Raw genomic sequence first — 16,250 nt, forward strand, 5'->3', positions numbered from 1 at the left:
GACAATAGGAAGATATCTGAGATTTCCAGAGTATACTAAAGTATATGCCAGTACCTACATAATCGGAAGAATGGTGAATAGTATCGGAATAGTATCAGAAGAATACTTGAATAGTATTTATAGTCCCAGAAAATGAAAGCTCAGAGAATTTTGCTTATTGACGTGAGTTTTCTGTGTGGTTTAAGTAAATTAGCAAATGTCTGTCATCGATTTAAGCTGCCAAAGCAGGTACCAAGGGGAAAATAAATAAGTATGAGACCTAACCTGTGTCCTTAAGGAGCTTCTGTTTAATGAAAAACTAGGACCTATGTTCTCAACTCTCTGAGACTCAGTGCTGAGTCTAAGTGCTAAGTACCTTCCTTATTATCTCGAACTAAAATTCAGAGATACTCTCCCCTACCTACATGTTAGGAAAGAAGTCAATATAATACAATAAACAGAATATAAAGAAGAGATAAAAGTAATTTATAATAAGCACGTGTGTTGCTATGTAAATGTGCAGCTATCACTGCACAAAGAGTTGTGATGAACCCGTCAGATGTTGACACAAATATGAATGCCGTAAGTATAAAGGCAGACGGATACAGGGATGTAGTATTGATGACTCAGTAATGGAAAATTCAGTATATGAAAAACAGTACAAAAAAATACTTCGTGTTTAAGTGGAAAATAGACTTAGATTCTAGCCTCAGGTGATTATAAACAGGCTTTCACCCACATAAGTATCTGGCAGACATCCAGAAGTTACGTAGTGCACAGAACACTGGATCGTGCTGTCCCATCTGCATATTGTAGGACAGCCAGCATTCCTGGTCCCCAGCTATGAAATGCTGCTGATGCTGCCGCCCCACCCCATCACTGTTAACGGTTAAAAAAAAAAAAAAAAAGTTCTTAATTGACCCGTTGAGGACAACTGACATAGGGGGAAGGCAACTAAGGCGGGATGCAGTAAATGGCAAATGGCTGCTTTTCAGTCATTTCTGTTCTCTCTGGACAAACACTGTTTTTAACCATTGTTTCAGATACCTGAAAGCTTAGAAGAATAAGAAGGCAAGTCTGACTCAGTAGACTGAAAACTCAAACCATAGTAATAAAACCCTTCCTTTTATTCTCTTTCATGGAACCTTCCTTTATCCCTTAATAGCTTTTCACCATTTATAAATACACATTTGCATGTTAATCCCTAGGCTCTGCGGCTGAGACCATGTCTCTTTCCATTCTCACTATATCCTTGGTGTCCAGGACCATGTGTGGGTTATAGGATGAAGCATAGAGCATGACTAAATAAGCAGGCAGTACATAAGCATGGCAGAGATGACTGCTGCTAATAGTCACACTAAAGGCACATTTTCTTCCTACCTTCTGCGGCTCTTTCCTCACCCACATGTGGGTGTTAAGTCTCAGGCACAGTTGCTGGCGTCTCTGAGGGCACTTGGCTTTGTTGTGCTCATCTGCCCTTCGCTGAGCTCAGGAAATGAGGGCCGTGGTGGCGTCCCAGGCTGTCTCAGATGTGGGCCAAGCTTCCGGGAAGGCCGGACTGCTTCTGCAAGAAGAATAGGTTTTTCTATCTGTCTTGTGGCTTTTTTCTTGGGAGGCCAGAAATGTGAAAGGAAAGTGGTATCTCGTGCTAATCCTCTGGTCTAAACCCTGCAACTCCCTGATCCCAAGACAGGATTTAGCAAGGTCTTCTCGAGTGGATGTAGCTGATCTGTCTAATGGGAGAGGCTCCTCTTGGACTGTTCTTTGGCTGCCCACACTTCTCGGAGGAAGCTGATGACTTGAATGGGGTCTCGGATTGTGATTTAAACAAATAGGGCACACCCTCTCGTAGGGCTGCTGTGTACCTCGGCATCAGTCATCTTACGGTGCCTTTCGTTTGTGTTTAAACCTTTTTATTATGAAGTGTTACACGAATAAAGACAAGTGAATGAAGCTTAAATTTACAGCTCAGTGAACTATCACAAAGCAAACCTCCTTGCAGCTACCGGTCTAGTCATGAAATAGAAAATTCCTAGAGACGTCTTTCAAGCCCCATTCCATATCTAACATTCTTCTGTCGATACACATTTGGGTTGACCCTGGTTTGAGGCTTTATGAATAAAGCTGCCATGTGTGTTTTGTACCTGTTTTTTGGTAGACACATGTACTCATTTCTCTTGGATATACCCCCAGGTGGAATTGCTGGGTCACAGGGTAATCCTGCTGTACTGGGAATTGTCAGGTTTTCGAAAGTAATTGTATAACTGCGTTTTTACCACCAGTAAATGACTTTCCCTTGCTTGGGCAACACATCGTATTAACAGTGTTAATAATGTTGGCCGTCTGATGTGTGTAGTGGTATTTCATTGTGATTCTCATTTGATTATTAATGAGATTCAGCACTTTATCATATGTGCTTTGGCTCCTTAGTCATATTCTTTTCTGTATTGTCCAGGTCTCTCGCCTCTTCTTTTGTTTTTGTTTTTTAATTTCTGTACTGAGTTGCCTTTTTAAAAATAACGATTTGTACAAGATCTTTGTATATTCTGGGTATATGCTCTTTTGTTATATGTCTTATGGATATTTTCTCCTACGCTGTGGCTTATCTTTTACCTCTCATTAACCCACTGAGCCACCCAGGCACCCCTGTTTTTTACCTCTCCTAATTGTGTCTTGGAAAACAGAAGTTTTTAGTTTTAATTTAGCCCACTTCATCAAGTCTTTTCCTTTGTGATCCGTCCAGTCGTTTTGGTGCCTAGTTTAAAAAAAAACATGGGGCGCCTGGGTGGCTCAGTGGGTTAAGCCTCTGCCTTTGGCTCAGCTTATGATCTCAGGGTCCTGGGATCGAGCCCCACATCGGGCTCTCTGCTCAGCAGGGAGCCTGCTTCCCCCTCTCTCTCTGCCTGCCTCTCTGCCTACTTGCGATCTCTCTCTCTGTGTCAAATAAATAAATAAAAATATTAAAAAAAATAATTTCCTGCCCCAAAAGTATGAAGACATTTTCCTATATTCTAGAAGTTTTAGTGCTTTGCCTTTCACATTACATCTGCAATCCACCTGTCTTTCTACCCCCGCCCTGTATGGGTGTCCTGTATGGCCCAGCACTTCCCTGTTGCATTGTCTCCTTGGTCATGAATCAAGCACCTTATAGATACGGGTTTGTTTGGAATATATTTTGTCACACTGGTCTCTCTGTTCTTTTGGTAACACCAAACACCAAACTATCTTAATTGCTCTAGTTTTAGAATAGATCTTGGTATCTGAAAGAGCAAGTTTTTCTGTTTAAAAAAAGTTTATAGCTTTCTTGTCAGAGTAGGAAGTTGCTTTTTGTACCTAACTTACTGCTTTTTTGTTACTTTGTTTGTTTGTTTTAAATAAGCTTTACCCCCCAACGTGTGGCCTGAACTCAAAACCCTGAGATCAAGAGTCGCGTTCTCTACTGACTAAGCCAGCGGGGCACTTCCAGCTGTTGTATTTTTTTTAAAATATGAATAGACAATGAATTTTGTCAAATACTTTTTCTGTATCTGTTGATTTTTCTCCTTATTCACATATTAAACTAACTTTACATTTCTAGAATAAGCCCAAATTGATCACAATATGTTATCCTTTATATAAATTGTTGGATTTAGTTTGTCAATATTTAATGTAGTATTTTTGCATCTTTGTCTCTGAGTGAAGATTACCCTTTATTTTTCTTCCTATTAATGTCCTTGACTGGTTTTGATATCAAAGTTATGCTGACTTCATAAAATGGGATGGGGAATATTCTCATCTCTTTTTTTATTATCTAGAATTTGTGTAGATTGGCATTATTTCTTTTTCTAATACTTGGTAGAATTTACTGGTAGACATCTTGAGTTTTCTTTGTTAGGAAGGTTTTTGGTAATGGATTGGCCTTCTTTATTAAATATCAAAAATATTTTTTATTTCTTGTGTCATTTTAGGTAATTTTTACCCTAGGAATTGGTTCATCTAAATTTTCAAACTTATTAGTATAAAGTTGTTATACTATTCCTTTATGACCTTTCTTTTTATTTTGAAATAACATCAAACCTATTTTTGTAGTTTTCAGTATGTAGATCTTTCACGTCTTTTGTATGTGAAACCCTAAGTCCTTCATATTTTTTGATGCTATCATAAATTGAATTTAAAAATTTTAGTTTCTAGTAATTCATTCCTAGTATAGAGAAAAGGAGTTAACTTTTCAATATTGGTCTTGTGTCTTTCAGCTTTGCTAGACTCCCTAATTTGAGTCACTTTTGGGTAGATTCCTTGTTAGGGGGACATCTAAAGTAGACATTTTTCCCGTCTACATGAACCCTACTTCTTCGACTGGCTTCTCTGAGATCTCAGTCAAATGCCCTGGGTATTCAGCCAAGTTCCTTCATTCTGGATGGTTGTAAGAGCCCACCTTGTAAGAGCTTTGATAGTGATTCTTTGGTTAATTTTGTGGCAACTCACTGTATTATGTGCAGCTTGGAATGTAGTCAGTATCTAGTGGACCCTGTAGACATCTCTTTCTCTGTGTGGTTCTCTCAAATTCCAGCTGCTGCTGCTTCCCCAAGCTCTTGATTTTTATTCAGTGAGATTGCTAAATTCCTTGGTTTTTGTCTTCTTGAAGGGAAAAATTCTGTTGAGAGACTTGAGAGAGAATTAAAGCAGCAAAGGTTTTATTTAGCAAAGGGGAAGTATACTCCAGAAGTGTAGCAAAAAAGGTTGCTCTAAGGGAGATAGGCTGGTCTCTGGGTGGAGACTGGGGGGTCCACCACCCTCTTTTCTCCCCCACTGCTCATGTCTGTCTAGCTCCCTACTCTAGCAGGATCACAGTGCTCTTACTCCCCTCCTTGCACTATGGCTCAGAAAGCGTCTCCAAGTGAAAGCAAGTGAACCTCAGAAGGGCCTTGCCTGTTTCTTTCCCTTCTCTTAGGGATTATAGTCGTTGCTGTCTGTTGTCTAATGTTCAAAAACAGTTGTATATTATATATTTTTTCCAGTTAAATAGCTGCTTACAGTGGTAATGCTTGTCTGGTACCATTTACTCTACCATGGTTGAATATTGCTTTTAACTCCATAGTTCATTTAAGTACCAGCTATCATGATATAAGTAGGGCCAACACATTTTAAGCAAATAATAATGTGTGACATGATCTTGCATACATTAATTTTATGAGAATGACTTTTTAAAATTAATTTCAAATGAATACTGGCACACTGATGAATTATTAGTCCCTAAGAAAAGAATACTTACCCAAGTCCTATGACATTTTTATCATACCCATCTTCTTTTATCAAATATAATTTTTTACAAAATTATAGGCAGAGAGAGAGGAGGAAGCAGGCTCCCTGCAGAGCAGAGAGCCCGATGCGGGGCTCGATCCCAGGACCCTGGGATCATGACCTAAGCCGAAGGCAGAGGCTTTAACCCACTGAGCCACCCAGGCGCCCTCAAATATAATTTTTTTTATTGTTATTGGATATAATCGCTTTAGAGATTTTATTCTCCATTTCTTTTAAATCCTTTGTAGGTAGAATCTGTATTTTTTTTTAAAAATATTTATTTATTTATTGAGAGAGAGAGAAAACACAAGTGTGGGGAGGGCCACAGGGAGAGAGAATCTAGACAGGCTCCTCACTGAGCATAAGACAGGGCGCAGTATGGAGCTTGATCTCACAACCGTGAGATCACGACCTGAGTCAAGACCAGGAGTTCACCTGAGCTCACCCAGGTGTGCTTTGAGTCTTTATTCTTATAATTAATTATTATTTGGATTGTACCAATACCAATTTTAGAGATAGCCAGCATGTTTCACACATACTCATATAGTGAATATAATAATCATATATTAAAAAATAATGTTTTATTCGATTGTATCATATTCACTTTTATTGCAAAACAACTTGCTGCATAGGCTTTCTGTATGATGATTCAAACATCAGATGAATGATTGGTCTTGGTGACTTTTAAATGCCCTTTGACTTTGACATTCTGTCACTGCTCAGCTAATTCAGCAGGAATGTCTTGAGTGCCGCCATAATTGTGTACATTATATAAGAAGAACTGCCTTTGCTTTTAAGGAGCTTAGAGTTTCATTGGAAAGATAATACCTGCATACATATAGTAGGTAATAATTAAAAACTGAGTATGATTGAGACACCTGGGTGGCTCAGTTTGTTAAGCGTCTGTCTTCTGCTCAGGTCATGATCCCAGGGTCCTGGGATCGAGTCCCACTTCAAGCTCCCTGCTCAGCAAGGAGCCTGCTTCTCCCTCTGCCAGCTGTTTTCTCTCTCTCTTTCTCTCTCTCTGACAAATAAATAAACAAAATCTTTAATAAAAAAACATTGTGTATGAATAATTGCAGAATGAACAGCACAAACCAGAAATGCCTGAGATGCTAAGTCAGAGAAAGAGATCTTGGCAGAAGTAGAATGACAAAGAGCACATCTTAACATCTTGTGTTGGGGAGTGTCAGTAAAGGAGAGCCACCCAAGCAGGAAAAGGAGTATACGTTGGCAGGAATGTTAGTAAAGAGACCAGCCTAGCAGAAGTAGAAAGCGTTTGGTCTTGTTTTGAAAATGTATTGCTAAGTTACGAAGTTTTGCAGTGTTCTCAGCAATGACATATCTTTAGCAGTGGTCCCCTTGGAGGTAGCATTGGCTGTGTGATTTGGAAGTTTTGCATCACTAGGGTGCCACCAGTAATTGTTTTAATGTTGCAGTATAGCGAAAAATTTTCATGGAAAAAACTCATCATATCGTGAGCTACATCTGTTTGAAAAACAGTGTGAAGAGAACAGCCATCTGAGATCCGTCTTCATAAACCACTAGATGTTGGAGAAACTCTCTTTGAGTTCTGTATATCTTCTCTGTTTGAGTCTAGTAGATTCTAGTCTTTTGTTTGTATTTAGCTTGAAGATCCAGGTCACACTGAGGTTAAGATTCCTGTGTTGATTTTGAAACCAGAATCCAGTATTCCATGCTGTCTTTTAATCTCTATTCTGGTTTTACAACGATAGCTCAAAGCACATTATTTTTGAAAATATTTTTTTAATAAAATCAAATTGTAGCATGTATGTATTAAACTAAAAAGTTTGAATAAATTTCCTACAGAGTGAGAAAGAAGCTCTACAGGGTAACTCAGTCAGTTAAGCATCTGCCCTCAGATTATGATCTCAGGGTCCTGGGATAGAGCCCCATGTCAGGGCTCTCTGCTCAGTGGCGAGTCTGCCTTTCCCTTGCCCTTTGATCTTCCTCCCAACTTGTGCTGTCTGTCTCAAATAAATAAATAAAACCTTGAAAAAATATATTTTTTCCATTGACTGTAACCTAAACAAGTTATAGAATATTTCTATAATTATTGAGTATGAAATATATATATAGTCATCTATATGTATGAAAATCCCAAATACTGAATTTCAGTGTGTTATAGTTTTCACTTGTTAAAATCATAGAACTGTACTTTAATATTATAGTAATAGTATTTTGTAGTTAATATAGTTCATAATAGTCTGTTGGAAGGAGTATTAAATAGAAGTTGAAAATGTGACTAACAGACATTGAAAGCTTTATGTCTCCATTCAAATTTCCTAAAATCATTGTTTAAAAAATGCTTAGTAATCATATCTTTGCTATGTACATTCTTTTTTTGCACTGGCTTATTTTTAAAAATCAGGCTCCTGGGAGTGTTTGTTTAAAAGAACAGAGAAATTCTAAGCAGTGAAGGGACAGAAGGAGACAAGTAAATACAACTTTACTTGGGGACAGAATCGAATGTGAATGTGTCAGTCTTATGCCATTCCACAGAACAGTTTTGAAATCTAGCAGGTGAAATTTTTAATGTGGTTAATACTTAATAATCTTTTTAATACCGTGTTAAGTTGTTTATCGTATTTGATGCCTGGAGAAACTTAAGCCACTTATATAAGATGTTATTTTTAAGTACTATCTACACCCAAGGTGGGCTTGAACTCAATCCCAAGATCAAGAGTCACACGCTCCACCAACTGAGCTAACCAGGCGTAGCCCCTTTTAAAAAAATTTTTTAACTAAAAAGTTTAATTGATTTTTTTTGAGATTTTTTATTATTATTTATTTATTTGACAGACAGAGATCACAAGTAGGCAGAGAGGCAGGCAGAGAGGCTCTCCCCGCCAAGCAGAGAGCCCGACGTGGGACCCTGGGATCATGACCCTAGCCGAAGGCAGAGGCTTTAACCCACTGAGCCACCCAGGTGTCCCTAATTGATTTATTTTTTAATTGAAGTATAGCTGACATTCAATATTATGCTAGTTTCAGGTGGAAAACAGATATTCACTGCTTACCGTCTGTCACCATACAAAGTTACCACAATATTATTGACTATATTCTCTATGCTGTACTTTTCATTCTCATAATTGACTTATTTTACAACTGGCAGCATGTACCTCTTAATCCCGATCACCTATTTTGCCCATCACCACTTACCATGGTGAGTACTAGGTAATGTATATTTTTCAGATCATCACATTGTACACTTGAATTATACTTCAGTTTAAGAAAAAAAAGGGGGCTTACCTGTATTTCTCTACTTACTTTCCGATCTCATTTTTTAATACGACAGTACTGTTTCTATAGCTAATGCAACATTTTCTCAGGTCTTCTAAAGGCTATAGTAAGAACCAACTAAATGTAACAAGGTGACTGGATCAGTTTTGGAGAAAATTTGGAGAAAAAATTGAAGCGAAAGAAATTTAGTCTTACTATTACACAATACAAGAATTTCTCCCCCTTTTATCTCATTAATATGTATTTTATTCATCTCAACAAGGTAGAATTTGGCATACAAATTCAATTTTTAATTGAATATTCAGACCTTTCAGTGCTGTGAAAACAGCATGTATATTTCTGTGGTTGTTACAGTATTCCATTTTTTATTCATTTTTGGCAGATAAAATAACACAAGAAGATATTGAAGGCATTCTACAGAAATTTACTGGGAATATAATGCAGGTACCTCCCCTGTAAGTTCAATTATTGAATTTGGATAAATGTTTAATTTTTATTTTTCAGTGTTTAATATCACTTTAATGAGAAAAAAAGGGGGGCTTCCTTTTATGTAGTAGAGGCACCTTTTATTCTGACATAACGTATGATCAAGTAAAGGTGAGCCTGATTTAGGCAAGTTACAGAGCTTCCAGCACTCTCTGAGGTCGTAGAATGTGGTTTCCTCTGTCTCTGGATGTTGCCACAGCCTGACATCGATGCTATTCCAGAGTTTATCGGTCTTTCTGATTCTATCTGTATACCTCAGGGCAGTACTGGAGTGTAAAGATGCCGGTTTTCCCGGAGTTGCTGTGAAGGGACCAGTCCAGGTGACTACTGGTGTCAGAGCTGTGATTCATAGTCCAGTTAGTACTTTTTTTCAGGTGTGAGGACCATTCTTTTAGGCCCAGAATCTGCTTCACAAATCTCTGCAACAGATGAAACAGATGAGAGTTATAATGTATTAAAAGTATAAGAATAGGGTCACCTGGGTGACTCAGTGGGTTTAAGCCTCTGCCTTTGGCTCAGGTCATGATCCCAGGGTTCTGAGATCGAGCCTCCCATCAGGCTCTCTGCTCAGTGGGGAGCCTGCTTCCTCCTCTCTCTCTATGCCTGCCTCTCCACCTATTTGAGATCTCTGTCAAATAAGTAAAATCTTTAAAAAAAAATAAAAGTATAAGAATATTGAGTACCACTTAACCATATTTTTTGTGCACATTACCATTTCAAGCAAATTGCTTTTTATTTTAAAAAAATGGCTGAATCATGTGTCTGGAGAAGTGACTGACAGTTCTTTTAGAATTTAATATTTTATTTATATATATATTATTTATATATATATTAATTAATTAATTAATTAATTAATATGGTAGGCTCCGTGCCCAGCATGGAGCCTAATGTGGGCCTTGAACTCCATGACCCTGAGATCAAGACCTGAGCTGAATACTTAACTGACTGAGCCACCCAGGCATCCCTAGAATTTAGTATTTATGTTTTACTTTAATATCTTGATTTTTTTTCAGGAACACTGAAATATCTATAGGGAAATGTGTTTTCATAATTTTGCCTCAGATGAAGGTTTAAAAAATTTTGCAGGCTATGAATAAATGTTATTTTTTTGATCATTATTGTTAACATACACATTTATATCTATTTATAAGAGCAGTTTTAGAAATTTTTTCTCTGTTGATTATTCCAAGTATTTTGTGATTAATAAAATTTTATCACACAAAGCTTAAGATCTATTAAGTAGATTTGTATTTTAGAAATATTTTATTAAATTTTATGTGAAAATGAATATTATTGTAATGGAAGTTGCTTAAAGGAAATACAGTGGAGACTACTGTGACCAGAGTCCTTGTGCGCTTAACCCAGAACCAGGATCAGTGAACGCATGAACAGACCATCTTCAGAGAGAAGGTTAAAGTGTAAAATTGGCAATACTGTTCATTGGGAGCAGATTGAGCTTTAGCTTTAAAGCTATTTAGGAACTCTGTCTCTGGCGCCATCATGGAGTAGATTAGAAGAAAAAAATAGTTCATGTCTTAGAAAGATTCAATTTAAGGGCTCTGGTTCTCCTTTCTTTCCGTGCTGTAATGTGGAGTTATTCTCTGTCTTTCTTTCTTAATCTTTCCTCTCTCCTTTACTCCCTCTCTCCCTCTCTTATCTTGCAAGCTATTCTGCATTAAAGAAAGATGGACAGAGACTTTCAACCTTAATGAAGAGAGGCGAACTAGTAGAAGCAAAACCCGCCAGGCCTGTTACCGTATACAGTCTCTCCCTTCAAAAATTCCAGCCACCATTTTTCACCTTAGGTAAGGTGGGAAATTTGAAATCATTTGTAATTACATGTACCTTTATTCTGCATTTGGCTACTTTTGGGTAATTTAATTTAATTAGGATAATTTAATCCTAGGATATTGGAGATTTTTTTAAAATTTGAATTTAAGTAAGGTTAGGATTTATTAATACCTTTCTATTTAATGAAAAAACTGATAGCTACATGGAAGTTTAGAAATACTTTTCTAAATAGACTGAATTTTTTATATATCATACTATCTTCTGAAGTTGGAAGTAACATACCTTTGATCTCTAATGGCAAAGAGTAGATAAGGGGTATATGCTTTCAAAATTTTATATTTTGTGTTTTATTATCTTATGGATGCTTGTTCCCCCATTTTGGCTAGTACCTGGTAGCTTACATTCAGTTTTAAAATTTAAATTGCCCTTTTAAAACAAAGCATTTTCAGTTTTTAGACAGGAAATTCTAAGAGCAGAGTGATTATTTCTTCCCTTTCTATGTTACCTGCAAGTTACTGCTAAAGATCCTGACAATATGGAAATAATGGGTAAGGCAGAAATGTATTCTTGGACATGCAGTAAGCTTTAACTCAGGTTATTAATTTGAATTTATCTACAAATCTGTATTTGAAATAAATCTAAAAACCAAAAAGTTTGTTTCTATGGTTTGGAAATTTTATGATCTCCTAGTTGCAGAAAGTAGTAGCTGAAATCATGAACATGTATATGAACTGTGAAGAATTAAAAGCTGTAGTTTTTCTTTTTATTTATTTATTTATTTATTTATTTGACAGCGAGATCACAAGCAGACAGAGAGGCAGGCAGAGAGAGAGAGAGAGGGAAGCAGGCTCGGCGCTGAGCAGAGAGCCCGATGCGGGACTCGATCCCAGGACCCTGAGATCATGACCTGAGCCGAAGGCAGCGGCTTAACCCACTGAGCCACACAGGCGCCCCAAAAGCTGTAGTTTTTCTAAATTAGGCTTCCTTAAACTGATCCTGCTCTTAATTTCACAATGCCTACTAAATAGAATTCCCTTTAGAAATAATTTCCTAAAACTTTTTTTTCCCCTAACTTCCATTGCTTTGACATTCTAATGTATATAAAGTTCCTATAGAATGTGGTCTTTGTACAGTCAAAAAATTAAGTCACTTCTTTCCTTTAGTGTCCTGACTCTAAAATGTTTAACAAGTAATGAGAAAAATATGCTAAAAAATATTTCATTCCATGAAAATGCAGCAGCTGTGTTGGCACAGTAGATATTATCTATGAAAGGAAGAGAAATTTGAGTTTTTCCGATTGCATTTAAGTTGTAAATACCTATTTTTTTCACTTGGAGGTTATGGTAGGCCTGAAAGAGCTATCTTTTCACCAAAGTCAAATACAGTGCAAGAATGTTTATATACCTGCTTTGATCCCAGTGTTCATTTTTTATCTCATCCATGGCCCCCCAGCCTTGAGCTGATGGGGGAAAAAAAAAGAATTAAAATCCCCAGGTAGTGAGTTCTGGTTAATTCCCTCAAGTGACTTTTTTTGTATGATAAGACTATAAGCAGCAGAAATATAGTTCTTTTGTGTGGAAATTTAGGATATCTTGTGGATGAATAAAAATAATCCAGAGTCTTGCTCTTAACCAGTAAATGTGTAATATTCTGTGTGAAGATGTTTAGATATGCATTCATTCTGGAACATTTTGTAATTTTAGTTATTTTATGATTTCTTTAGGAATATTTCCAAGAGAACATTTAAATAGACTGAGCTCTCAATGTAGTGTATTTTCCCAAACATAATTACTGTCCCTGATAAGGGATTTTGTTTGATGTATTCGTTGAGTATGTAAATCTGAAAATATAAAAATATACAGCTCTTGATAGCAAAGCTGAGATGTCCCACTATTTAAAACCAATTAAGTGAACAAGGTGTACAAATCTGAAAATATTTTTTATATGTACAGCTCATAATAGCAAAGCTGAGATTTCTAAACTTTTTAAAACCTATTAAATGAACAAGGCTGTAGTATTAACGTTGGTGTGACTTGCCAGTTAATTTAAAATGTGTTCATGAGTTTTTGTTGTTTGCTTTCTCTACACTCTGACTTTTCAATCTCACAAACACATATGCTATTGGATGAATAATTTATGTTTCAGCACATAAATATTTTATCACTCGATTGTTTGCATAGTGCATTTTTACATTTGTTTAGGGGCATCATTTCTATGTAAAGTGGATTTCATGGAGGTTAGCAATTTACCATGTCACTGTTAACATTCCAGATGTTGAATGTGGAGGAGGTTTTTATATCAGAAGCTTGGTCAGTGACATTGGCAAAGGTAAGCATAAAGATGAATTATGAATTATCATTTAGAGAGTAATATTCTTTTTTGATGGGAAGAGGGAATTTTCTATTTTTCATATCTCTGAGTGCTGGCCTTAGGGAACTGTACTCTTGCTGCCTTCAGCTTCAGAAGCATTGAAGGTTTATGGCATACAATTATCAGCATCACCAGCTGCCGTGAAATGCTTGTAATAGAAGAGAAAAAGAGAGGAGCAGGAAATGAAGATGGGAATAATCAGTGTAAGAACCAACATTATTTCAGATATATTTTAATGCAAAGGGATAAGATGAAAAGATTTATCCTTCTAAGAGGTACTTTCATTGATATAAGTAAAAAAATGTTTTTAAAACTGGAAGCCACAGTCTTGCAAACAGCTAGAAGGTTGCAATTCCAGCTCTGCCATTTGCTGGCAGCTGTGGCACCGGACAGGCCAGATGACGTCATCTGCAGATGAGAGTCATGGTTCCCTCATGGGCTTGCTTCATGGCTAAATAAGAAAAGTATGTGCCAGTCCCTCGTAGGCTGTAAAGCAGTTTATTAGGTGAGTTACTAAATACTATTTTGCTACTTCATCATTTGTTAATCTCAAAGCTCTTGGTTCTTAGATTAGATTATTATAGTTTTACTGTTAGTGGGATGGTTTGGAGAATTTGGAATCAAGATCTTCTGTCATTTGAACCTCATCATGACTATGAAATACTGAATCATTTCCCCTGTGGGTTTTCTTTTCCCCTTTTGTTGCTGTAGAACTCTCTTCCTGTGCCAATGTCCTAGAGCTGACCCGAACCAAACAGGGACCATTTACACTAGAGGAGCATGCCCTTCCCGAAGACAAATGGACGATTGATGACATCGCACAGTCTCTGGAACATTGCTCGTCACTTCTCCCAGCAGAGCTGGCACTTAAAAAATCAAAACCTGAGGAGTCTAATGAACAGGTTTTGAGCTGTGAATATATAACTCTGAGTGAGACAAAGGGAGAAGATGATGTAATTAAGACATCTTAAGATTGGTTTGGGATTGTCATCATTTCTTGGTTGACATTTGAATCCTGTGTACAGAATGACAAGCTACGTGCAAAAGACAACTATTCCCCCCCACCCCGCATGATTTTTTTGTGTGTAAAGAAAAACGTTCATCATTTACAGTCTCTGTCGTGTACACTTTATCTGCTCATTATAATTGGGCTTGCAGTTCATTGCTCAGTTCTTTGCTTTACTATGAAGTGTTCTTTTAGGATGTTATTATGTTGTTAGATTGGATTCAGGAAAATCAAAATCTGATTTTGATCTTCCTTCAGAGTCTTTTCCCGGAAAAAGTTGAGCACATACTCTAATCAAAGAAAAAGGAAACTCGAGCTACATGTTTCTTTGGTGTCACAAAAGTGAATGTAAATTAGTGTTGCTTTGACTTTATTTTGGCTTTCTAGTGGCTCTGTTGTATTGAATTCCTTATGTTTGAAAAGGCCATTATTTAACTCACGTTTTGAAGTTTACAGTTATTGAGAACATTTATTTGATAAGGCTGTATTTCCCTGGTTATAGATATGTTTGTTTAGATCTCAGAAACTAATAAACTTTCATAATAAATATTTGTAAATAGATTATTGCTGCTACCACTAATAGAATGTAAATAGAAGACTGAAGATTTAATTAGATTCACCTCTACTGTGAGTGCAAGGGACAGCCCTGTGTCTTATATTTTGGCAGCTGTGTGATCTTTTCCTGATGATTTCATCAAGATAGTAAACCACCCTGTACCAAGTTATTAAGTAGCATAATTTTTTGAAAGTAAGCTAAAGATGTATCTTCGGTTTAGAATTTCTTTTCTCTATTTTTAAGTATTTATACCTATACAGGGCATTAGTCCCCATGACACTAGTTTTTGGGGGTTTTTTTCTTTCTTTCTTTCTTTTTTTTTTAGTTTGCTGTTTCAAATTACATTTGTATATGTTGAGGTAGCTGCTCTGAATTTCCAGTTACTCTCTTCTGCTCTAAATATTTTAAAACCAGCTATTCTCATTTTCTTTTTCTTTTTAAAGATCATATTCATTTATTTATTTGAGAGGGAGAGAGAGAGCTCAAGCACAAGACGGGGGAGACAGAGGGAGAAGCAGTGTCCCTGCTCATCCCCGATGTGATGCGGGGCTCCATCCCAGGACCCTCGGACCACGACCTGATCCGAAGCTAGATGCCCAACCAACTGAGCCACCTAGGCGCCTCTCAGACATTTCCATTCAAATAGCTTACTGAAAGTTCCAGGTCTGTTTTTAACATAATTTTGAAAACATACTCATGTTATAAAATGGCACATTTCATACATAATGAATGCTTTATATTTTTGTTATGGGAAAGCAATATATTATGTGGCCAATCTTTAGAGATGTCCAAATCCTGCTTCACTGATTCAGATAAATATAGTTTCTAAAGGAAGAATAGTTGGAAATTTCATAAATAGGAGTTTCTAGGTTTTTATGGAATGGTTTTCTTTTTAAAGTTGTCTCAACCACTAACTCAAAAATTTAAACATGTAAACTAATGTGATTTTATTTGTAGTTAGTCTAATATAAATTCAGTATAAAAAGTTATATGCTTCAGCAGAGCATTTTCATCATATTGGCAATGTATTTTATTTATTTATTTTTATTTATTTATTTTTTTAAGTAGGCTCCATGCTGGGAGCGGGGTAGGCTCCAATACGGGGCTTGAACTCACAACCCTGAGATCAAGACCTGAGCTGAGGTCGAGAGTTGGATACTTCACTGACTGAGCCACCCAGGTACCCTGCAGCAATGTATTTCAAATGAAAATATTAAAACTAATTTTAAGTATGTACAACACAAAAAACTATAAGGAAAAGAGTTTGCTCTCCTGATGCAGATACCGAACACACAAGGTTATAAGTTGAAAGTTTACAATTTTACTTATTCACATCTCGTGTCCTGCTGTCCGTATCAGCCACAGGTGGTGGTGTTGGCCTCCGACCTGGTGGAACGGCACGGGCTTCCAGGATTTCGTTCCGCAGTGCCCACTAAGGTCAAATGAGGAAAATTCCAGTTTTAGAGAACGATTTAAAAACTGACTCGACTTAAAAACTGACATGTAATTTACTAGTGA

The 16,250-nt window shown here is 36.9% G+C and overlaps 1 protein-coding gene across 1 annotated transcript in view; it reads left to right on the forward strand.

Annotated features, from left to right (window-relative positions):
• The window catches only part of TRUB1 (TruB pseudouridine synthase family member 1), a 40,360-nt gene extending 25,637 nt beyond the window's left edge, over window positions 1-14,723 (forward strand). Inside the window, exons 5-8 of the mRNA XM_046027952.1 lie at window positions 8,906-8,978; window positions 10,675-10,814; window positions 13,072-13,128; window positions 13,882-14,723. Of these exons, the coding sequence (XP_045883908.1) occupies window positions 8,906-8,978; window positions 10,675-10,814; window positions 13,072-13,128; window positions 13,882-14,141 (530 nt within the window). The 3' untranslated portion in view covers window positions 14,142-14,723. The remainder of the gene's footprint in view (window positions 1-8,905; window positions 8,979-10,674; window positions 10,815-13,071; window positions 13,129-13,881) is intronic.
• The last annotated feature ends 1,527 nt before the right edge of the window (window positions 14,724-16,250 follow it).

This window comes from Meles meles, chromosome 13 (genome assembly GCF_922984935.1).
Source record: "Meles meles chromosome 13, mMelMel3.1 paternal haplotype, whole genome shotgun sequence".
NCBI lineage: Eukaryota > Metazoa > Chordata > Mammalia > Carnivora > Mustelidae > Meles > Meles meles.